Raw genomic sequence first — 23344 nt, 5'->3', positions numbered from 1 at the left:
AGTGAACAAAGCAGACCATTGTGCATCAGAGACTTTTGTTCCTTTTTGCCCTAGGGCTCCCCTTAGGTGGACTAATTTGGTCCTATCCCAAGAGCCCCCCAGAGGGCCCATTGTAGCTCAAGAGAGTTTTTAGTAAAGTTTTGCTAATGAGAAAGAAAGTGGACAGTATTCCGCTGTACAAGCATATAGTCAGCAGGAGTTTGAGGAGAGGTTTCAGTTGGTTGAAAGGCTCCCATATTCTTCTTCTTCTTTTTTTTTTTTTAAACATTTATTCATTTTTTTTGAGAGAGAGAGAGAGAGAGAGAGAGAGAGAACAGGCATTTGGGGGCAGAGAGAGAGGACACACACACACACACAGAATCCGAAGCAGGCTCCAGGCTCTGAGCTGTCAGCACAGAGCCTGATGTGGGGCTTGAACTCACAAACCGTGAGATCATGGCCTGAGCCAAAGTCGACTGCTCAGCTGAGTCACCCAGGCGCCCCTTCTTCTTCTTCTTCTTCTTTTTTTTTAATGTTTGTTTATTTTTAGAGAGGGAGAGAAAGCATGAGTGAGGGAGGGGTAGAGAGAGAAGCAGAGACAGAGTCCCAAGCAGGCTCTGTGCTGTCAGTGCAGAGCCCAACGCACGGCTTGATCCCACAAACTGTGAGATCATGACCTGAGCCAAAACCGAGTTGGACGCTTAACTGACTGGGCCACCCAGATGCCCCAAAAGCTCCTATGTTCTTGATTAATGAACTTTATACTTATGAACAGAAATTCCTGGGATTCTAACCCAGCCTCTGTTCCTTACAGAATCTAGCCTTTTATAATCGGAAAAGCCTAGGACTAACCCAGCCTCTGTTTACCCAGGACTCTAACCCAGCTTCTTACAAACAGCTGCTTGGTTGGGACTCTGACCCAGCTTCTAGAGTTTATTCAGAATCCTGAGAATCAAAATCTGGCCTCCCCCTTCAGGGGACGTTTATCTGGAGTGGTGGATTCTAGAGTAGGATTCATCATCGAATACCCAAACCAGCAAACAGACTGGAGACGAAAGGTCTCTGTGTGTACCACGAAGCCTAGTTGTCATGTCTAAGAGTCCAGTGGTAGTTCAGATTTGGGTCACAGCACCAAAAACCATTAAAGAGAAACAGAATTGGATAGAAGTTAAAGCAGTGAAGATAGATTTTACTGAAAAACAAACAGACAAAACCAACAAAACAAACTATTGCAATAGAGGAAGAGACTTCAGTATAGACCTGGGCTCAATTCCCAATACAACCAGAACAAGGCAGAATTTATAACCAAAGAGCAAGTGGGGAGGGGGGCATTGGTGGATGGAAAATTACTAAAAGGAGACATTAAGTCTGGGGTGGGTTCTGGCTGAGGCAGGCCAGGCCAAGATCAGATATCACCGGGGGGGGGGGGGGGGGGGGTAGTGGGGATGGGGAGTTTGATCAGATTATCAAGGGTGGGGATTTCTCACTAAACTGATTTTGCAGGTTTCTTGCTAAAACTAGATTCTAGCAGGAAGTACACATAAAGCCCTTAGTTCTTCAGGGAAAAGGCTGGGACAATTGTGTCCATTTCTACTCCCTTTTCTATGGGATCCCTCCTTTGAGAAATGGATTTCTAAATGGTTTTAAAAGTTGAAGTATAGTTAGTGACACAATGTTATATTAGCTTCAGGTGTAGAAATAGTGATTCAACGGGTCTATACATGTACTATGCTCTAAATTTCTAAAGTTTTTACTCTGAAATGTATAGTGGTTGTCAGAAATGGACAACAGGCTTATTCTTGGTTTAACTGAATGCATTGCAATCTTTCACTGTATTTATTGCCAATCAACCAATTAAAAAAGAAGGGTTAGAGGGGCACCTGGCTGGCTCAGTAGATAGAGCATGCAACTCACATTGTAAGTTCAAGCCTCATGTTGGGTGTAGAGATTACTTAAAAAAAAAATCTTTAAAAAAATAAAAGAGTTTGAGTTTAGGATGTTCTTAGTAAAGAGAGGGGCCCAAGAACCATCTTAGAAGCCAGACAGCTTGGTCATTGTTTTTTCTCCGTTGGAGGTTCCTCTCCTGGGGTAAATCCTACTTAAGGAGGAGGCATCCCTTGTGACTAGACCTTGAAGCTCCTGATATTTGGATTCTGGCCCCTACAGGCACCTCTGGGCTTCCAGGTGGGTTTGTCCATCTATCCATGACATGGGTCTGTGGTTCTGTCAGATCTGGCTAGCACCCAAGGCCTGAGGGGACTGGCAGGACAGACCCATGTGGGCCCTAGCCTTCAGTCACCCAGCTTTTTTTTTTTTTTTTAATGTTTATTTTTGAGAGAGAGAGACAGAGTGTGAGCAGATGAGGGGCAGAGAGAGACACACATACATAATCCAAAGCAGGCTCCAGGCTCTGAGCTGTCAGCACAGAGCCTGATGCAGAGCTCGAACTCACCAACCAACAAGATCATGACCTGAGCTGAAGTTGGATGCTTAACCAACAGAGCCACCCAGGCACCCCCAGTCACCCAGCTTTAAACATTGCCCACGTTTTGCTAATATCATTTCATCTAGAACCTCCCCCTACTCCTTTTGTTTTCTTGGAAACTTTTGAATTAAAGCACAGACATGTGGTTTCATAGCACAGTTTCACTCTGAGACCCTGAGGTGCCGTGAGGGTCTCAAACAGCTGGGGATTAGAAGCCAGGCCTGGGGGCTGCCCGAGCACTAATTTACCAGGCAATCTTCAGCGAGCTGTTTCCCCTCTTTGGGTTTGCCTCCTCGTTTGTACAAGGAAGGTTCTGGCTCAGGTAGTGGCTGTGGTCCCTCAAAAAGGCAAGGCGCTGTGGGTTGGAACAAGGCCCGGGCCCCCCCACCCCCAACCCCACCCACCGTGGGCCCTTCAGGCTCCTGGTACCAAGACAAGGAAGAAACAAACAAGCCGAGGTAATTTCCCTCTTCCTTGGAAACAAAGCTGGGGTGGTCTGGAGAGGCGTGTGGAGAGAGCCAAGAGTGCCAGGTGGAAATGGGCCAAGGAGGCCTCGATGGTCACTTCCCTGCCCTGCAGGGAACATCTGAGGACACCGAGGCCGGATGTGTTGATTTTGCACTCTCTCTGGTGTGATAAAAGCCCCATCAAGAGCAATCTCTCTATTCCGAGCCAGCCTGGGGAGGGGTGGCCCCCGGCCTGTGCCGGTCTCGTCTTCTGTCTTCGAAGCACATCTCCTCTTATGGAAGAGCCCCAGCTGCTTCTGCACTGTCAGCGGAGCGCTGGTGAGCGGGCGGCTCCAGCAGGCACACTCAGTGTCTGGGCTCCCGCCAAGCCCCTGACGCCCAGCCTTCTGCCCAGCCTCCTGCCCGGCCTGCCGACCCTCCCCCCTCAGTGAGTCTCCTACTTCCTTCCTCTGCCACCACCTGCCATTCCCCACTGAAGAGCCCTTTATTGATCTTGGCCCATTTCTCAAAGTTGCCCTACTGTAATTCCATCCGGGCCACATCCTCCCCTGGGACCAGCCCAGCCAGTCCTCTTGGGTTTGTTCATGGTGGTGGGGCTCTCCTGGGGAGAGCTAGTGCCCAAGACGGGGGGGAAAATCAGGTGGTCTGTGCCCACAGAGCCTGCCTTGAAAGAGGCTGGCTTCCACGTTGAAATCGGAACGTGCAGGAAACCGGGTGACTCTGCTTGCACTTCCCAGTCTGACAAGTGCGAAGTCGGGAGTGGGGATCCTGCTCTGCACACCCTGCTTGCCCCCTCACCCTAAGCATCCAGACACAGAGCCGGTAGCAGTAAGTGCTGGCTGCACAGCAAATTCGCTGTGTTCCCTGCATGCCAGGAAGATGCCTGGCTTCTTCTGCCTCTCCAGCGTGACCTCAAAATCCAGCACTGACTGAGCAGTCGGAGTTGAATCAGCAGATCAGTGCAGTGGGGTTGGGGAATCACAGGATGGGATTTCCTGCGTGTCTGGGCACTGAGGGGGAACTTGCCTTGGAAAGTCCGGAGGTGCAGGAGGCAGAGCGGGAGCCAGAGTGACAGGTCCCCTTGCCTCAGGCCTGGGGTGGTGGTGGTGGTCGTGGGGGGCAGAGGGTTGTGTGCACAGGGAGAGCAGTCCTGACCAGGAGCCCCAGGGCAGGATCGAGGTCAGGGTGGACCAGCGGTAAGACATTTAACCTGTTTCTCTGTCCAAGTGGAAGAGTCATTCCTCCCCATCTTACTTTTCAGGGTTGTCACTGGGAGAACAGATGACATGACCCTAGAAAGGGCTGCATTAACAGCAGTGTCAGGTCTGAATGTCACTGACGAGGGGTGGCCGCCCCCCACCACAGGCCAAGCCCTGGGCCGGATGTGGTTTGTGCTACTTGTAGGCCCAGCAGGCCGGGTGACCCCACTGTCATTTGACTGAGGCTCTGTCAATGCCTCTCACAGCCACCTTAGCAGTCATAACGGATTTCCAAGAGTCCCTCCACACCGTGAAGCAGGCTGGGGAAGGCGGGGGCAGAGGAAAGTCCTCTTTTCACCTAGTTGAACAGAAGCAGTCCCAGACAAAAGCCAAAATTAAAATTGCAATTTTCATTTGTTGAACATAATTTAAGACTACCACATAAAAATATCTCTTTATCCATCACCAGAGATCCAGGTGACAACCAGGGAGGACTGGCCTTTTGCTCTGGTGAAGGCTTGATGAAAAATAAAGGCCCTGGGTGCCCCCTGACCCCACCTCCACGGCCCCCTCAGAACGCCTGCAGCCCACAGCAGGCAGCTGAAGGCAGCAGAAACAGAACTTTGGGGGAAGGCGCCTCTCTGCCTCTTTGGGAAAGCTGATGAGAAGCCAGAGGTCACAGAGCGTTGGAGGCCTGGCTTAGAGCCACCAGCCAGGCCAAAATGAAACATCTGCTCACGTCTCCCCAGGCACCTGGCTGGGGGCGAGTGGGAGGCAGGAATGGAGAAAACCGATGTAGAACCACAAATTAGCACTCTGTACCTTGGCCCTGAAATGCCCTCTGCTGGCACAGGAGGGGTGAGACTAAAAATAAATAAATAAATAAAAGTGACGCGCTTCGAGGAGGGAGGGTGACAGACCCATTCAAGCACCCTGTGTCTAGCTTGAGTGGGGAAGAGCCAGGACATGATGGTTTTAAAAGCCCTGGTGGCGGCCAAGGGCATCAAAATCCAAACAGCTGAAGGGGGAAGGGTGTGGGAGAGGGGCCATTTGTTGGAGGGGCTGCAGTGGGGATTCTGGCTGAGTCTGGGCGGGCTCATCGGGTCACCCTACTTTCTTTTGTGCGGGGCAGGTCCACAGACCTAGAACTAGGAGGCCCAGGCTGCCCTCTACTGGTGGTTCCTGACAATGACCACACGTACCAGCGCTGGACCGGCGACCCAGAAGGGCCAGGAGAGAACCAGCCCCCAGGGACCCGGGCACCCAGAGACCGTGGCCAGGGCCCCCAGTGGGAGGCTGGGAGCGTCCCCATGGACTGCGGCAGGCTCTTCCATCTCCACCCAGCCTGCAGAGGGGCCTGGGACGAGGGCCTCTGGTGCTCACTTCAAAGGCATCGAGAAGAACTTGTGCCCAGACTTGCAGCGGACCTGCTCGGCGTGCACACGCAGCACCATCTCGGAGTCTTCAAACTCGTCCACAATTGTCTTCCACCGGGAGCCGAGAAAAGACAATCACGTTAAAGGGAACCGGGGACCCAGAGGGCACTGGAAGCCAGACCGGCCTACTCAAATCCTTCAGAGGTTGGACCCGGTGGAGGGAGACTGAGGGCCGTGCAGGCTCTAGGCTCTGCGCTTCGGTAATCTCGTGAGGTCAGTCCTATCGCCCCAACTTGGCACAGGAGGAAAAGGGTGCTCAGAGCCCCGGATTACGAACCCAGTAGAACTGGAATTGGGGTCGGATCTGCTGGAGCCTGAAACCAGGGCTGTTTGCCCCCACAGCATGATTAGGCCAAGGGCAGAGGTGGCTGCTTGACGATGGCCCAGGGGCTGTATCCCTCCTGCACATGCTTTGTTTGGCTTGCGACATTTTTTTTTTTTTTAAATACACATTAGTTCCACATAAAAATCTGGACTTCTGGCCTCCCTTGAAAAACAAGTGCTAGCAACACTATGTCCGCATTCCCACACGACAGCCCTTCCCCGCTCTCTCCTCTGCCGGAGGTGGTGTATCAGCAACTCTGAAGGCACTGATGGCAAAGTGAGACACATCACCTACTTATCAAAATACGAAAGCTCCCCGAGTGGACGTTCCCTACGCCTGGCACGTTTCACTCGTTTCCGACACGAGCCAGGCCCCTGTGGGCACCCAAGCCCTTGGCCTCTGGGTGAGGGGCAAGGACTTCGGGAGAGGCTTCTGGCATTCTCTCAGACCAGTGTTGTAGGGTCGCGCTTCTCAAATTTTAACATGCACACAAATGCCTAGACATCTTGTTCAAAGGCAATTCTGATTTCTTAGGTCTGGGTTGGGGCCAGAGAGTCTGGATTGCTAACCGGCTCCCAGGTGCTGCAGCCACGGGACTGCCCTTCAAGCAGCAAGGAAAGGTGAGGAGACCCCCTCCCCAGTCAGCTATTTCTAGGGATTCTGGTTTGCATGCCTAACCCTCAGGGCCGTCAGCTCCCCTGCCACTCCCGGCACGCATCCCGTCACCCTCTCAGCACCCTCTGTGCTCCCGTAGCGGGAATTCACCTGCAGCTCCCGCAGGCACTGCCCTTCCAGCTGGAGACGCGCATCACCCACACACCAGGCCAGACTGATGTGGAAGGAGGGGTCCTGCGGAGGAATAGCAGGGAGTAGGCGGTCACCCGGATGCCTTGGCAGGTCCGGACGTGACCGTAGGTCTGTCACAGTGTTGTCACAGGATCCCTGCTGGATCCCTGGCCTGCTTCATGAGAGACCAGACCCTCAGTGTTGATCCCAAGCACCCTCTGCTGATGAGAGAAAACAGCCCTGGGCTGGCGCTTGCTATGGGCTGAATTGTGTCCTTCCCCTCCACCCCCCCAATTCATATGTTGAAGCCTTAACCCCCAATGTAATGGTATTTGGAGGTGGGGCCTTTGGGAGATAATTAGGTTTAGAGGAGGGTATCAAAATGCGGTGCTCATGATGGGGTGCATGCCTGTGTGAGAGCAGAAAGCTGGCTTCCTCCCTTTCCTCTGTATGAGGACAAAGGGAGCAGACAGCTGTCTACAAGTCGGGAAGAGAGTCCACACCAGAAATGGACCATGATGGCACCTTGATCGTGGACTTCTAGGCTCCAGAATTGTGAGAAAATAAATTTCTGTTGTTTAAACCACTCCATCTACAGTGTTTTGTTATGGTGACCTCAGCTGACTAAGACAGTCCTGTTCTGAGAGGCTTTCCTTTACACAGAGTCATTAGATCTGGGACGTGGAAGAGAACGCAGGCTCCAGCTCTTTTTTCTGTCTAAAGATTTCAATAGGTGACATACTTTCTAAGATGAAATGACAAAAACTAAAATGTCTAAAGTTATAACTAATAATCTCCACTGACACTCATGCTCCTATATGTCAGCATGGTTTTAAAAGACTGTATCAAACCCTTTAAAAACCTGATACTCCATTTGGAGTTCAAGTACCCCTGGAGGGCACAGGGCGAGGGGCAGGAAGGCATGTGAAGCTACAACTCTTCCTGGTGTGTCAGTTTTACTAAAAAAAATTTGGGAGAATTACTACTTCTTAAAAAATAGATAAACACGGATCCATATGGAGTACAATGGGTAAGTCTTGTGCATATCTAAGATATAACAAAGATTCGTAAGAAATGTTGGACTTTCCATGGGCTGCACCTGATTACACCTCAGACCCTCAACCCCCCCAGAGGTGTGTCCCCTGAAGACTGGCATTCGGGACACTTCACATGGGCCAGTTCTGGAGGGCTTGCTTCAGTTTGCCTCCAACAAGGGCTTCTTTAAGGATGGTTTTATTCCAGTTCTAGGTGGCCTGGTGGAGAAGAAAAGGCTGTTACCTGGTAGAAAGTGGTGAGGTCAAATTCCTCCATGACTCTGTCTACCTCTGAAACCAGGTCCAGGAACTGGGCGTGCCCTGAGGTGACCTCGAGCCCAACAAACGTTCTGGGGAAGGCAGAAGTGGAGACAACACGGGCATGAGATGCAGCCTCTGAGAACATAAACCATCCCCGCTGGGGCAGAGGACGTGAGAGAAAGCAGTTAGGTCGGGGCCACAGGTTCTTGCCCCATCTCCTGGCTGGCTCTTTCCTCTGTCTGTAACCCTCCCCCAGGGTCTCACAACCCTTCAGGACCGCCTTCATCTCCCCCTGCCATGTCTACAACCCCCAAGCTTCTGTGGCCCTGCTCTCCGCCATCGCATCACTCCTGAGTCTGGACCCTTGGCTCTTGGGTGCCAGCTACCCTCCCCTCAGCTCTCAACATGCTCTCGTCTTTAAAAACCCTCCTGTGAGCCTATATCTTCAGCCACCCTGCTCCTGGTCTCAGTAAAACTTATTAGTTGACTTGCCTACTGTCACTATCTCTAATCCATTACCTCCCAGCTTCAACCCACTCCACCACTTATGGAACACGGTTGGCTCATTCAAGCTTCATGACTGCCCACTGACGGATGTATCAAGGACAGGCGTGTGACAGTGTGGAAATGAGAGGTCACGGAGGTGAAGGTATGAGCTAAACGTTCAACTGGAGACAGAGCTGGGCAGGGGCCCAGGTTTTCTTCCAGTGGCAGGCTTTTGTTCACTTTACCAAGATGTTTTTCTCTACCTCTGTGCCTCCCCCCACGTTCCTCTAGTTATTTTTCTTAATGAAAGGTTCAGATTTGGGAACAGATGCTTTTATAGTCATAGAGTTGGTTAAAGCATAAACAAAGAAAAAATTGGGGCAGACAAGGCCAGACCCACCTTGTTTTCTCTTGGTTGGTATAAATCTTTACCCGGTTGGCAATAAAGAAGAATCTGGAATTTAGAAGAGGAAAGACCACATTTCAGAAAGAATAATTTTAAAAAAGCAGAAAAAATTTACATTTAAAAAAGAGGATTTTGAAAATACAGTTAATTCATTTCACACTTCATTTTGTTACCCTATTATACAGATGATATAACTGAACACTAAAATATTAGAGCAAGATAAGACCTTACATAATCACCCAGTTAAAGTTAACACATAGCTTCACTCAGATGCTAGCAAAAATTTTATCTTATTTAATTTTAAAATATTTTAATTTTTTTTTTTATTTGAGAGAGAGAGCATGCATGCAAGTAGGGGAGAGGGGCAGAAAGAGAGAGAGAGAGAGAGAGAGAGAGAGAGAGAGACAGAATCCCAAGCAGGTTCCACTCTGAGCATGGACTCCAACTGGGGGCTTGGTCCCACCACTCTGGGATCATGACCTGAGCTGAAATCCAGAGTTGGATGCTCAACTGACTGTGCCACGCGGGAGCCCTTAAGATTTTATTTTTAAGTAATCTCTACATCCAATGTGGGGCTCGAACTCACAACCCTAAGATCAAGAGTAAACTGAGCCAGTGAGGCACCCCAATATATCTTTTTGAAATTATCAAATATATTTTATTTATTTATTATTATTAAAAAATGTTTAATGTTTATTATTTTTATTTTTGAGAGAGAGGGAGAGAGAGAGAAAGACACAGGATCTGGAGTGGGCTCTGCGATGACAGCAGAGAGCCTAATGTGCAGCTTGAACTCACTACCCATGAGATCATGACCTGAGCCGAAGTCTGACGCTTAACAGACTGAGCCACCCAGGTGCTCCTTTTTTATTTCTTTAAAGTAATCTCTACACTCAACATGAGGCTTGAACTCACACGAAGTAGGAAACGCCATGCACCAGCAGGTGAGCATCAGGGGGAGCCAACTCAGTGATCTAGGCGCTATTCTCTGGTCCCAAAGTGAGCAAGAGGATAACGTACATCTGTGCCCCCTCAGGGACCATTATCTCTTGTAATGGCCCTTGGGCCAAATTTCCAGAGGTCCCAGAAAGGGACTTGTCCAGTCAAAGAACCACCGCATGCAGGGAAGCCCAGGGCCACGGCTTCTTGCCAGAAGTTTTGTTCACTCAGTCTTCACAGCCCAGATGCAGGGTGCCAACAGGTCATTTTTACCACGAGTAACATGGCCCCAAACACAGCTGACATTCCACCTTTATCCAGAGAACAGAGCTGGAAGCAGGGGAATGGAAGCATTCTCACGGAGAAGGGGAAAGGGTTTTGTTAACTGTACTCACAAACGGAGAGCATGTTAGCCAATTCGGACCAATCAAAGTCATTCCCGTGACTTTTGCTGAAGCCATTAGAAAAAAGGGCTGTCTCCCCCGGCTGGTAGACCAGCAGCCCCAAGTTGCCGGTAGCCTTCTTTGCCTTTGTGAGAATGAAGCCCAACGTGGAGAGGGCCTGAGCTAAAAGATGGTGACAGTCAGGTGCCATCTGACATCTGCTGGTCACCCCAATCCACGCATACATGAAACCAGCACTATTTTCAGCTTTTTAGTTATAACAGCCTATAAATTCCCTCTCCCCCTCCAGTTTAAGCCACTTTGGGTTGGATTTCTGGTACCTGTGACCAAGAGAGTAGTGACTAATATACATATTGCTCAATAAATTTGGTGGCGACAATAAAAAAGGTCAGGGGAGGGAATCGAATGAGGCAGAGAGGAGTTTTAGTTCTGATTCTCAGGCTGACCTCCTCCCTTCCTCTTCTGGCCCTCAGAAAGGGCTGAACCAAATGGGCAGTTCCCTACCTGGGCAGAGTGCATCTATGGAATCCCTGGGCCTAAGGCCTCCTGCATTGTGGGAGTGAGGCTTGCGCTAGAAGATTTCTGTGCTTCTCTCGCCCATCTACACAACGAGGCTTTTTGGTTAACACCTCATTTAAGAAAGGCTCTGCAAATAAAACCACCACTTGGATGGCTTCTTAGGCTCCTTCCGGAACCAACATTTAGAGGATCCCTCTCTCCTCCTGTTCATTGGCTCAGCAAACATCCACTTGATGCCTACAGTCAGCAGAGCACCTGGAGGAGAGATGCAGGGGATTCAGAGAGAAGTCGCATTCCTGGGCCTGCGGGCGCTTGGCTCCATAGAGGGAAATGGACATGGCAATGACTGGGTATGAATGAAATAAGCACAAGGGTATGCACCGCCACAGCATGGGATGATCCCTGGGACTGAGGAACTCTGGGGGAGACGCCAAATCGCGGAGCCCCAGTGAAGGAGCAGGGCTTTGAGCTGCCCAAGGGAAGGAGGAAAGGCTCTCTGGTAACAAGAGGAGAGAGATATGAAAAGGTGAGGAAGAAAACTTCTTAGGCTGGCAGACAAAACCGGAGGCAGGGTTCAGTTCTGATCCTTTGCCAAGTGCCATGCTGCTCACAGGTCCCCTTGGAGGCAGCCACTACCGCTCCTGTGACCTGCCCACAGGTAAGGACTCGAGTTTTCCAGAACTTAGGTCACATGCCCAAGGTTGCTCACGATGAGGCATATGACAGGCGGCTCCAGGAGATATGCAGCATTCTAACCTTTACGTCTGGCCTGCCGGCTGGGGTAGTACCCTCCACACCTGCCCACCCACAGGAGCTGAGGACAGGAAGAGGAGCGTGGAGAGGAGGTGAGAGGCAGATGAAACACTGGGCACTCACCCCTGGAAGGAGGCCATGCGGTCTTTCAGAGTCTGCACAAAGGGGAGGATCCAGTGATGCCGCAGAACCACACTCTGGGACAGGCTGAGGTGGAACGCCTCCATCCGAACCAGCCGGGGGACGTAAGTCTGTGCGCGGGGCAGCAACATGTCGAGCAGGTCCAGGAACTCCTCCTTGGCTTCATCTGGAGGGAAGAGCGGATAGGGTGGGCCATTCTCTTAGCCAGGGTGGTGTGACTGAATGAAGAATCCCAGAAGGCAGAGGAAGGCCTTTGTTACTCTGCGTTTTAGGAGAAAATGACTTTGAGAGCAGCCTAGCTGTATGTATTTTAATAAAATTTTAATATAATTTAATGGTTAAGGAAGTAATACACATATGCCCATTGTAAAGAATTTAAGTGAAAAAGGAAATATGCAGGGGTGCCTGGGTGGCTCTCCGTCAGTTAAGTGGTAGACTTAATTTTGGCTCAGGTCACGATCTCACAGTTTGTGAGTTCGAGCCCCACATTGGGCTCTGTGCTGACAGCTCAGAACCTGGAGCCTGCTTCGGATTCTGTGTCTCCCTCTCTCTTTGTCCCTCCCCCACTCATGCTCTCTCTCTCTCTCAAAAATACACAAATATTAAAAATAACTAAATTACAAATATGTATGTTACAAAATTGTGTGTTGTAAAATGTACACTCTCAAGAACAGAAATTTTATTTTATTTATTTAAAGCATTTTTCTTTCTTTTTTAGTAATCTCAATGTGGGACTTGAACTCACAACCCCAAGATTGAGTTGTGTGCTCTTCTGACAGAGCCAGCCAGGTGCCCCAAGGACAGAAACTTTAAGAGATGAGAAAAAAAGGAATATGTAAAGAGGTTCTAATATTTTTCTTCCAAATGGATCATCTTGACCTCTCCCTCAAGGGGAATACACCCCACTTTCAAGATCACTACTCTAGGTATCCAGATTGCCAAACCTGGATGCCTATCTCCCCAGCCTTTTGTTTTATTTTAAAGGCTTATTTTTGAGAGAGAGAGAGAGAGAGAGAGAGAGAGAGAGAGAGAGAGACAGAGACAGAGAGACAGAGAGAGAATGAATGAGCAGGGAGAGAGGGAGAGAGAGAATCCCAAGAAGGCTCTGCACTGTCAACACAGAGCCCAACGCAGGGCTCAAACTCATGAACTGTGAGATCATGACCTGAGCCGAAGTTGATGCTTAACCGATTGAGCCACCCAGGCGCCCCTCCCCAGCCTTTTCTCAGTGTATGTACTAATGTATTTTATTTGTTGAAAAGATGACAGTGTACCATTCAAACTGTTCTTCCACTGGCTTTCTTCATATAACATGATATGTTGGATGGCATTCCTCTCAGTGCAGAGGGCAAGCTCATGATTATAGCCCCACAGTTAATCCATAATCACAAACAGCACTTTTTATCAAGCCTCCTATTAGATGTTTAGAATCTCCTGATAAACACTTAGAATGCTCCTAATTTTTCACATAGACAAACATCACTACAATGACCACCATTGTATGTTCGCTTTTTTTTTTTAAATCAAATGTATGACTAGAGCTGCATGGTTAATAGTCTGCTCACACCCAGTGCGTTACTCGATTTGTCCAAATGGCTTGCTGAGTAGGCAGTATAGGAATCATTCTCATTTTGTGGATGGGGAAATGGAGGCTCTAAGAGTTGACCTGATCTAATGCAAAATACTAAGAGCCATCACTTACTCTGTGTATGGTGCTAAGAGCCTGACATAAATGATCGGATTCAATCTTCACAAAAGTCCTAGGAAATACGTGTTCCCCATTTTAGAGATGAGGAAACTGAGGTTCTAAGAAGTCCAATAACTTACTAACGGGTACCCAGAGCAGTGGGTAGTAAAGCAAGGTCTGACTCCAAAGCCTGGGCATTTTTTGCCTGCCATTCACTCATGAGGGCTGGGAGGAGAGGGGGACTTGACCCCAGCACATCTAGGGCCCTCTTAGAAATAAACTCCCAGCTGCAGCCACACTCTGGGATGGCCTTCGCACTCTGTCCTAGACCCTCCCTTGGTCACCTCCTCATGAGTGAGAAAACATACCCAGGGTTAATAAAAAATATTTCAGGCAATGAATTTGAAACTGAAACCAAGTTTACAGAAAAATTCCCCAATTCTTGAAACTTGTTCTCTCTCTGCTAAGTCCATCTCTCTCCTACCATCAATGTCAGAGGTTTCTGGTTTCTTCCTTCTGGTTGGGGCCAGCTTCCTCCCATCGAGAGGCACCTATCAGTCTCAGCCACTTGTCTTTTACACGCTACTCACACGGCACGTAGACGTGGGTGGCCCAGTTGCCCCGCTCGTGGGGGAACGTGCGCACACGGCCCCCATGTTTTGCACTGTCATCTTCAGGCCCCTCCTCGGTGCCCAGGAACATGTGCAGCACACTGTCAGGTACTGGCAACCTGTGGCTGGGAAGGGGGCTCTGGGCACTGCAAGAGAAAAAAGGAAAACGAGCACATTTATCCTCCTAGAATTCTCTACCGCTGTACATATAAAAGTTGTAACCCCTTATATGGGATGACTGAGTGCACCTACTTCCCACCAGGTGCTGTAAGCAGCTTTCAGATAACCACAAAGCTCTTTCCCCAGGGCTGTCTCACGGGTCGCTCACCAACCCCAGGAGGTGGTTCAGAGGTCACATTCCCTAACTGGACAAGACTGAACTGCAGTAGCACTTCTTAGCTTTGGGGTCTTGAACAGGTCATGTGCACTGTGTGGGCCTCAGTTTCCTCATCGGGGAAGTGTACCTGATAAAGCTATCGTGACATCAACCCAGATACTGCTTGAAAGGCGCTCTTCAAAGCACCAGGTATGGCACTTGAGAACTGAACCTCCACGAAATAAAGGCTTCGACGGTTTTGTTCACTGCCGAATGTCCCAGTCCCGAGCCTGGCCCCGAGCGGGTGCTCAATGAGTATTTACTAGATGAATGAAAACACTCTCCGAATGAGGAAACAGACCCAGAGGTGGTGTTGTGGTGCACCCCAGAGGCGGTGGCTGGACCCGAGCGCATGTTACCTGTCTCCTAATCTTGGCCTAGCCAGGAGGGGGCACTCTGGGGCTTTGTCCAGGGCTGTCCACTGGATCCTCCTTTCCCGCTGCTTCTCTTGTCCTATCCTGGAGAGCCGCCCCGCACCATCGCCCCTTCTCCCCAGACGCTCGGGTCCCGTCGGGGTGTCGCGCTAACCAGCACCCTCCCCCAAAAGACTTCTTCGCTCCTTACCGAGGGCAGCTTCCAGCCCCCGGCCGCGCCTGGGCCCCGGCCTTGGCCTCATCCTCATCTTCCGAGCTGCTGCTGCTGTAGCCCACCAGGGGCGCCGCACTCATTGGGCCTCCTCCAAGACCAGAGGCCGACTCAGCGATCACTCGCACCCGGAATTCCGCTGCGCCGGAAGTGCCCTCCAGGGGCGGGGGCCGGGTTAGCACCGCCTCGGGGCGGGGCCTGGAGGGGCGGGGTCCGGCGGAACTCGGGCGAGACTCTACCACAGACACCACGCTGCCTGCCCGATTGCAGCGCCTGGACCGCTACCTGGAGCCTCCCGGAACCCCACCCCCCAGCCTTCGTGTGCCCATTTCACAGATCGCTCTGGGCCCTGACCTCTCTGTCCGTTGCTCTGTCTGCAGCCATCCGCGACCAGACCTCCCAGCCACAGACGGCCCCTGGGTCAGCGGTCAGTGCCCTAGATCCAACGGAGATGGGATCAGAGGTCCGGGAGCGCCCTCCTCAAGCGGGTCCAAAGGCCGAGCTCCAGGGACCCATCCCCTAAGAGCAAGCTGAGCAGTCAGTGGCGGGTCAGTTCCAGAAGATCAGAGGGTCTAGGAGGCCTCTCTTCTCAGGTGCTGGCGTCGGGCCCCCGGTCGGGCCGCTGGAGCCTCCTTCCCCTGAGGCCAAACAGGTTGGTCGGAAGAGAGCGCCCTCCCTGGGTCGGCTGAGGAGTGCCGACCGGGTAACTGGAGAGCCACCTCGCACGCCTGACTGTCCGACCCAGCCTGGCCGCGGGGTCCCCAGCAGGGGGCGGCCTCGCTCCGCGCCGCCCGCTCCTCCCGCAGCCGCCGCCGCCCCGGCTGCCGCTCCTCCCCCGGCCCCGCCTCCCTGGCCCCCGCGCCGCCCGCCTGTCCGCCGGTCTCTGCAAGGCCGTCGGTCCGTCCGCCCGCCCTCCCGGCGCTCCTCCGCCCTGGCCCCGCTATCTCGGCCGCGCACGTCGCTTCCTCGGTCCCGGCCACCGCTAGCTGGTTCCCCGCCCCCGGGCCGGCCGCCGCCGCCGCTACTCGAGGCCGGGGATTGGCAGGGCGCGTAGGCCGCGCCGCCGCCGCTGGAGCCGGAATAAAGGGGCAGCCGAGAGACCAGCCGGACGCCACTCGCCCCGCGCCTGACCCCGCGGGCGGCCTGGAGCAGGTGAGCAGCCGGGGCGCCTGGGCCTGCGTCTGGGGGCTACTCCCGTGCCCGCCGCACCCCTTTCCCAGCCAGTCCGCCCGCCCCCCCCCCCCCCCCCCATTTCCCCCCCACCTCCGGCCCGACCCGGCGGCCTCCTGGGCCTCTGGGCGCGTTGCTACTAACCGGGCCCAGTCTGCGGCCCTGGGGCCTTCCTCGGGCTCAATCGCCCTCGGGGCCGGCGCTCTGGCCGTAGCGGCCTGGCCATTCTCGGTGAGGGCTGACAGGAGGCAGCCCAGCTGGGCGGGTAGCAGTGCCCGCGGTGGGGAGGTGATCGCCTTTCATTCGGTTTCCCAGGGAGGAGGAAGGGCTGGCTTGGGACGCAGGTGGGGGCCTCCCTTTGCCTCCTTTACACTCGTCTCTCTGCGGAATTATCAGGCCTCCGCGCTGTACCTTCCTGGAAAGGGCAGGGGTGGGCAGTGCAGCTGGGGGCCCAGGACCAGGGATCCTGGTTCTGGCAGCCATTCATAACGGAAAAAAAAAAATCATCTGGGTTGGCGCATCCGGACCTAGACTGCGCTCAAAGTAGCCCCACTCCCCACTTTCCTGGGGGAGGCTTCCTACCTGCTTGCTCATGCAACCTGCTGCTTCGACCCGGAGCAGCGACTCCTTTCCTTCTTTCCTTCCCGGAAGATGCTGTGGATGACAGTTTTTCCCCCGATTCTTATGTTTCTTTGGCAGAACAGTTAGAAGCAGGGCTGGCCTGTGAAGGCATCCCACCCCCCCTCTTTTTTTTTTTTTTTTTTTCTACTCTTTCCCTCAGGAGAAAACTTAGAAACTTTTTGATGTTTGAGGCAGAGGAGCTGGAAACCTGAAAGTGGGTTGCCTGTAATTCTAAAAGTTCTTCCCTCTCACTGTTGTTACCTTATGCTGCCACAAAGTGGTGAGTTAGAGATTTGCCTGGGCTGGGTGGTCTTTACCTTCCATTGATAACCCAAAATGTTATGGACTTGGAGCAAGGGAACAGGGCTGTCTCTGGAAAGGTTGTCTTTTCCAGGTTGTCCTGGAGAGAGGAGAAATGCTCTGTGGTTAGCATGCTACTTCCCACATTGTAGAGGCAAACTTTTAATTGCTTACCTTTTCCTCTAGGCCTTCCTCAGATTCAGAGGATTCAGGAGTTTTTTGGTGCTCAGGCAGATAACTAGAGTGGGGGCATGTTCTGCTGTGGAGACCTCCAGGCTGGGTGGGTCTACAGCCCTATCATCTACCCCCCATCTTACAGTGGCTAAGGTCTCTGCCAGGCCAACCAGACTGTTGTATGGAGAAAGAACAGGCATATCGTCAGGATAGAGGGCCTGGGGAATACTTGAGAGGGATGTGGTTCAGTCCCTCACAAAAGAAGGTTTTTGAGATGCTCTTCGGTTCCTGTAGCTGTTTTAAATAGTGACTGTGAGGCTGTTTGCTGTTGGGCCCTCAGATCTGGGAGGCCTGGTTCTCTGTTCTGGCAGGCTATTATCCTGAGCACCAATGTCCTGGGTTGAGATTGAGGGCTCTCAGGAGCTGGAAGGCCTCAGGGAGTCCTGCACCAGTGCGTCTCTGCTTTTATCTAATATATTGGGCTTCCAAGTAAGAATCTATTTGCAAAAAAAAAAAAAAGAAAGAAAAAAAGAAAAAAAGAAAAAGTTATGCTGCTAAAATCATTTTGGCTTAAAGGGTCAGTCTTCCCCTCCCTCTTCCTTTGGAGCATGAGCAGAATTTATGACTTCTTGTATTATGAGAAGATCATCCCAGCCCCTTATCTGTGAGACAGCTGACTGAAGAGGGCTGGTCATAGGCTGGGGAGCTGGGAGGCTCTCTGCTGGAGGAGCTGAGCTGCCAGCAGACTTCTGTGGACTTGTGTGAAGAGAGCACATCTTCCAGCCCTGAACCTCTATCCCTTCCCTGATGTGGCAATGGTGTGGCAAGTGCAGGCAGAACAGGGAGAGGGCCCAGGGACCAGCTGTGTATCTCTGCCTTGAGCTCACGATTTTTCTCTTCTCTACAGAACCAATCATCGGGGAAGGGCAGAGCCTTTCTGGCATTGCTGGCATCCTGCCTCGAAGAGCCCCCTGTCCTGCAGGCAGAGCCTTGTAATCTATCTTGGTTAATGACTTGGGCGGTCTGACCAGTCCCTCTTCCGTGCCTTGTCTGAGGTTTTTGTCCATACCTGATCCTAGGCAGCTTCTGTCTGGGTTGGAACACCTTAAGTGGGAAACTGAAGCCATTACTCTCCAAACCCTGTTTCATCCTCCCAAGCATGTCAGAAAGCTGGCAGCAGCCACCACAGACGCAGCCACAGCAGCCTCAGCCACCACAGCCTCAGCACCATGCAGAACCGCCGCCGGCCCTGGCTGAGCACGCGCTGCCCCCAGGCTCAGCTGAGAACCCCCTGGGCTGTGCTGTCTATGGCATCCTCCTGCAGCCCGACCCGGGCCTCCAGCCCCCGCAGCACGCGCCCCTGCAGGCAGCTGGTGAGCCCGGCCCCAAGTGCGGTGTGTGCGGTCACGACCTGGCACACCTGTCCAGCCCGCATGAGCACCAGTGCCTGGCGGGCCACGACCGCTCGTTTCAGTGCACGCAGTGCCTCAAGATTTTCCATCAGGCTACCGACCTGCTGGAACATCAGTGCGTGCAGGCCGAACAGAAGCCTTTTGTCTGTGGCGTCTGCAAGATGGGCTTCTCGCTGCTCACCTCGCTGGCACAGCACCACAGCGCACACAGCGGCACCGGTGGCCTTGTGAAATGTTCCATCTGCGAGAAGACCTACAAGCCCGCCGAGGCCGCTGAGCCCGCAGCCACTGCTGCGTCCGCGCTGCCCCCAGCAGCCGCGCCGCCCACCGTGGCTCCCGCCGAACAGGCCGACAAGCCCTACAGCTGCTCCATCTGCCAGAAGCCCTTCAAGCACCTGTCGGAGCTGTCGCGGCACGAGCGAATCCACACGGGCGAGAAGCCGTACAAGTGCACGCTGTGCGACAAGAGCTTCAGCCAGTCGTCCCACCTGGTGCACCACAAGCGCACGCACAGCTCCGAGCGGCCCTACAAGTGCGCGGTGTGCGAGAAGACCTTCAAGCACCGCTCCCACCTGGTGCGCCACATGTACGCGCACTCCGGCGAGCACCACCTGTTCCGCTGCAACGTGTGTGAGCTGCACTTCAAGGAGTCCTCCGAGCTGCTGCAGCACCCGTGCACGCCGAGCGGGGAGCGGCCCTTCCGCTGTGGCGAGTGCCAGAAGGCCTTCAAGCGGCCGTCGGACCTGCGGCAGCACGAGCGCACGCACAGCGCGGAGCGTCCCTTCAAGTGCGATCTGTGCCCGATGGGCTTCAAGCAGCAGTACGCGCTCATGCGGCACCGGCGCACACACAAGACCGAGGAGCCCTTCAAGTGCGGCCTGTGCGAGAAGGGCTTCGGGCAGCCCAGCCACCTGCTCTACCACCAGCACGTGCACACCCTCGAGACCCTCTTCAAGTGCCCCGTGTGCCAGAAGGGCTTCGACCAGTCGGCCGAGCTGCTGCGGCACAAGTGCCTGCCGGGCGCGGCCGAGCGGCCCTTCAAGTGCCCCGTGTGCAACAAGGCTTATAAGCGGGCGTCGGCCCTGCAGAAGCACCAGCTGGCCCACTGCTCGGCAGCCGAGAAGCCTCTGCGCTGCACTCTGTGCGAGCGCCGCTTCTTCTCATCCTCGGAGTTCGTGCAGCACCGCTGCGACCCAGCCCGCGAGAAGCCACTCAAGTGCCCGGACTGCGAGAAGCGCTTCAAGTACGCGTCAGACCTGCAGCGGCACCGGCGGGTGCACACGGGAGAGAAGCCCTACAAGTGCCCCAATTGTGATAAGGCCTTCAAGCAGCGGGAGCATCTCAACAAGCACCAGGGTGTGCACGCCCGCGAGCAGCAGTTCAAGTGTGTGTGGTGCGGCGAGCGCTTCCTGGACGTGGCCCTACTGCAGGAGCACAGCGCTCAGCACAGCGCGGCGGCTGCGGCTGCGGAGGGCGCCTACCAGGTAGCCGCCTGCCTGCCCTGAGTGCGCGCCTTGGCCCCCATCCTGTCCCCGCCCAGACTCCTCGCATTGAGCCCTCTACCTGGCCCGTGGTCTGAGGCCCTGGGCCTTGAGTGACCCTGAGGACAGATGGCACTGGGCAGCCAGGGGGTGGGGGTGGGGGAGTGGGGACCTGGAAGTGGGGGAGCCAGATTGCTGGGGCTGGTCCTGATCCCACAAACCTCTTTCCCATTACAAGATTCCTTTTCTTGAGAGCCATCGGCTTCTCTTGTCTCTGGCGGCCTGGAACCAGGCTGGAAATCAAGTGGCCTGTCTCTACCCTGCGGAGGGATTGGTGCCAGCCCAACCTTCCCAAACTTTTCAGCCTAATTAGAAACCAGATAGTTTCTAGGAAGGAGGATGGCCATCGTAGGGCCTGGGAGAAGGGCCAGACCCCATAGGTGGGTTGGATGTAGGGCATCCTCCTTCAAGTTGCTGTTTGAGGGAGAAGGCCAGCTTTGTGATATGGTCCTGGGGACCAGGAGGTGAGCCACAGGCCTGTCGGTCTGCTCCAGCTAGGGGTGATGTGCCCTTCTGGTTTCTGATCGTGAGACATAACAGGAGGGCTGCACGTCTGTGAGCTGGGTATGCCTGGAGAGAACTGGCCCAGCCCAAAGGGAGGAGGCAGAGAAGTTCTCCTGTGACACATTCAGCCAGGGACAGTGCCATCCACAGGGAAAGGAGGAAAGGCAGCTTTTGTGCTGAGGGCTAATCCTGCTGTTCGAGAAGTGCCCCTTCCTACCTTTGCAGCATAGTTCCAAGCTCTGGGGAATGTGTTCTCGGCCAGACAGGACCGCTGATGTGAAAGAAGGGGATCGTTAGACCACCTTGGTGCCTGGGAGGAAGCAGGGCCAAGTGCATGATCTTACCAGTGGATGCAGACAACTGTCCTCCCCCTTGAAGGTGTGAACCAAAGTGTCAAGGGCATGGCCCCAATCAGCTTGCCTTTGCTCTGCTTCTGGGCCAAGACCAGGCCTGGGCACCGAGGGTGGGGGAGGTGAAAGGACTCTGATCCCACAGTGCTCTCCCAGCCTGTGGGCACCCTCCCCATCAGTCTGGCTGTTGGCCTGGACCCCAGGGGTCTTGCACTGCCAAGATGCCCTGGACAACATCCAGTGACTTCCAAGGCCAGAGCATTCCCTCCTGGGGTCCCTCTAGGTCTCTGGCTGACCACCAGGGCTCATGGAGTCAAGGGTGTCTGGGGCAATAGGGAGCAGGCTGGGGAAGAGGGTTAAGGGAACCAGTAGGTGGCTGGAGTTGACTGAGATCACTGGCCAGCGATCTCCTCCCCTCCTTGGGAAGCCCAGAGGACTTTTATTATCAAAATGATTCTTTTGAACCCGGCTGTGCCCCTGTGCTCTACCAGCCTTCCTCCTTGGGTGTGGGTCTTGAAAGACTTTAATCAGTGCTTGCGCCAAGGGCCCAGAGGAGCAGAGAGGCCCCCTTGTCTCACTGTCACCTTGAGAAGGCTGAAGAGCCCACATCTGCCTCTTCTATGAGACTGGGCTCCCTTCCTGTGCCTGCGGAGAGGGGCTGGTCCTTCCCCTCGGTGCTGGCTCTCCGTCACAATGCCTCAAAAGACATGGAACCCAGGCCGACCATAGGCCCAACTGCTCATTTTCCCCCCTTTCCTTTTGCTTTCTAAAAGCAGTTGTTATACTGTTCATAACATTGTATAGTTTAATTTCATGTCATTTTGGATCTTCTATTAAAATGTGAAAATTTGGATTTTTAAAAAGAATGACTCCATTTTAGATAGCCCCTTTTGATGTTAATATATAGTGAGTCCAATGTATGCTTTAGAAGTAAAGACATTGACCATCACAGACCAAAGCACTGCTTATTCTGGTCATTCTTCCATTGGGGGATGATGGGGCATGGAGAGGGAGAGAGAGGTGTGCAGGCCTGGGTGGTAGGCTTGGGGCTGTGACATAAGGCTGGGTTTGAATCCCAAGTTTTGAATGCTCTGGTCACACAGCTTTGGGCAAGTCACTACACCTCTTTGGGACTCAGTTGCTGCATCTGCAAAATAGGGAGGTAACCCTTGCCTTGCTCAGTTGCTGTGAGAATTAAAGGGCCTCACGTGTGGAGGCCCTGGTGGGCAAGCCATGAAGGTGCTCACCAGGGCCCCAGGGAATAGGCCTGCAGCCTCTTGGCCTCCCCAGGGGTCTAAGTGCAGCTCCTGCAAAGGGAGCTGGGCTGTGAGGGACGGGCAGCTTGTGGATGGTCAGAAGCCAGGAACCTGGCCTCAGAAGCATGAGCGCTTGCTCAGCCCCAGGGGAGAACCAGGGCTTGCTTGGGGCAGCAGTGGCCCCAGGCAGATGCCCTGCCCCAGAGGGTTGCCTGCTCTCACCCTACTTGTACTCACCCTGTCACATGGCCATCTGCATGTCCATGTCCCCTCTCGGCCTTCCAACCCACCTTTCTTCTGTTCCCCTGCCCCAGTGTCCCAGTGGGCCAGCTGTGACTTGGCTCCTTCCATTTCTCAAGGGCAGGGGTAGAAGGGAGAGAGGGAGAAAGCCTGCCCAGGTCTGGGCATCTGAGAGCCGGTGGAGGGTGGCTAGCTGGGTGGCCAAACACCCTGCCCTGGAGGTGGGGGTGGTGAGGGCACAAAGTCAAGAGGACAAGGAGCTGCCCGGGCCACAGGGGGCTCAAAACTGTGTGCAGAAGTCTTAGTAGAAAGGCCAAGAGGAACCTCAGATGTGACCCAGAACTAACACTCCCCTTGTCCCCTCTTTGTGTGCCCATGGGAGGACCTCCCTTGAGGAGCCATGTGGCCCTTCCTGCAGGTGTCCACCTGTCAGCAAGAGGACACCCAGGCCCCTTGTCTCTGTGCCAGGTTTGAAGCCTGGTGTCCTTTCTAGCTGAGTGACCTTAGGCAAAACCCACCCACGTTGCAGAGACTCCTGGAAAGCACTGGCATGTGTTTGGTGCTTAATAGCTTCAGGTTGCCCTTCCTGAATGGAGTGGTCTTCACGTGCCTTGGGGCAGGAGGAAACCTGGCTGGCTATAGCTGAGCTCATGTGGGGCCTATGATGACGTTCTCTTCTTCTGTCCCCACCCCCATCTCTTCACACAAAACAGCAGGTCTCCTAAGGCTCCCACCTGGCCCTCAGCCTCAGGGCTGTGGTGACACCCTGTGTCAAAACCAGGGCATTGAATGGAGCTCGGGAGCCTGGATGTATGTCCAGGTTCAAGTCCTAGTCTTTTGATAAAAAGTGACCCCAGGCGTTTGTTGACTGCCCCTCCTGGGGCCCCAAATCCCCAT

At 53.6% G+C, this 23344-nt stretch overlaps 2 protein-coding genes across 4 annotated transcripts; one reads left to right on the top strand and one right to left on the bottom strand.

The window, feature by feature from the left end:
• Nucleotides 1-4520: 4520 nt before the first annotated feature.
• On the bottom strand, nt 4521-15062 carry USB1 (U6 snRNA biogenesis phosphodiesterase 1). 2 transcript variants are annotated; one of them, XM_058707796.1, is made up of 7 exons: nt 14859-15062; nt 13898-14064; nt 11603-11786; nt 8859-8912; nt 7956-8061; nt 6657-6740; nt 4521-5614 (listed from the first exon to the last, which is right to left on the bottom strand). In XM_058707796.1, exons 1-7 carry the CDS (start codon nt 14960-14962, stop codon nt 5510-5512), a joined length of 804 nt encoding a protein of 267 aa, XP_058563779.1. In that variant the 5' UTR covers nt 14963-15062; the 3' UTR covers nt 4521-5509. The 2 variants fall into 2 exon arrangements, with proteins under 2 accessions (XP_058563779.1, XP_058563778.1); XM_058707795.1 differs by having other exon boundaries at nt 4521-6740.
• Nucleotides 15063-15649: 587 nt separating this feature from the next.
• ZNF319 (zinc finger protein 319) lies at nt 15650-21909 on the top strand. 2 transcript variants are annotated; one of them, XM_058707793.1, is made up of 2 exons: nt 15650-16031; nt 18052-21909. In XM_058707793.1, exon 2 carries the CDS (start codon nt 18304-18306, stop codon nt 20059-20061), a length of 1758 nt encoding a protein of 585 aa, XP_058563776.1. In that variant the 5' UTR covers nt 15650-16031; nt 18052-18303; the 3' UTR covers nt 20062-21909. The 2 variants fall into 2 exon arrangements, with proteins under 2 accessions (XP_058563776.1, XP_058563777.1); XM_058707794.1 differs by lacking the exon at nt 15650-16031 and adding an exon at nt 16856-16950.
• Nucleotides 21910-23344: the final 1435 nt, after the last annotated feature.

The sequence above is a fragment of the Neofelis nebulosa genome, chromosome 17 (assembly GCF_028018385.1).
Source record: "Neofelis nebulosa isolate mNeoNeb1 chromosome 17, mNeoNeb1.pri, whole genome shotgun sequence".
In the NCBI taxonomy this organism is placed as follows: Eukaryota; Metazoa; Chordata; class Mammalia; order Carnivora; family Felidae; genus Neofelis; species Neofelis nebulosa.
Note: the sequence above shows the minus strand (reverse complement) of the source record. Positions and strands in the feature narration are given on the sequence as shown.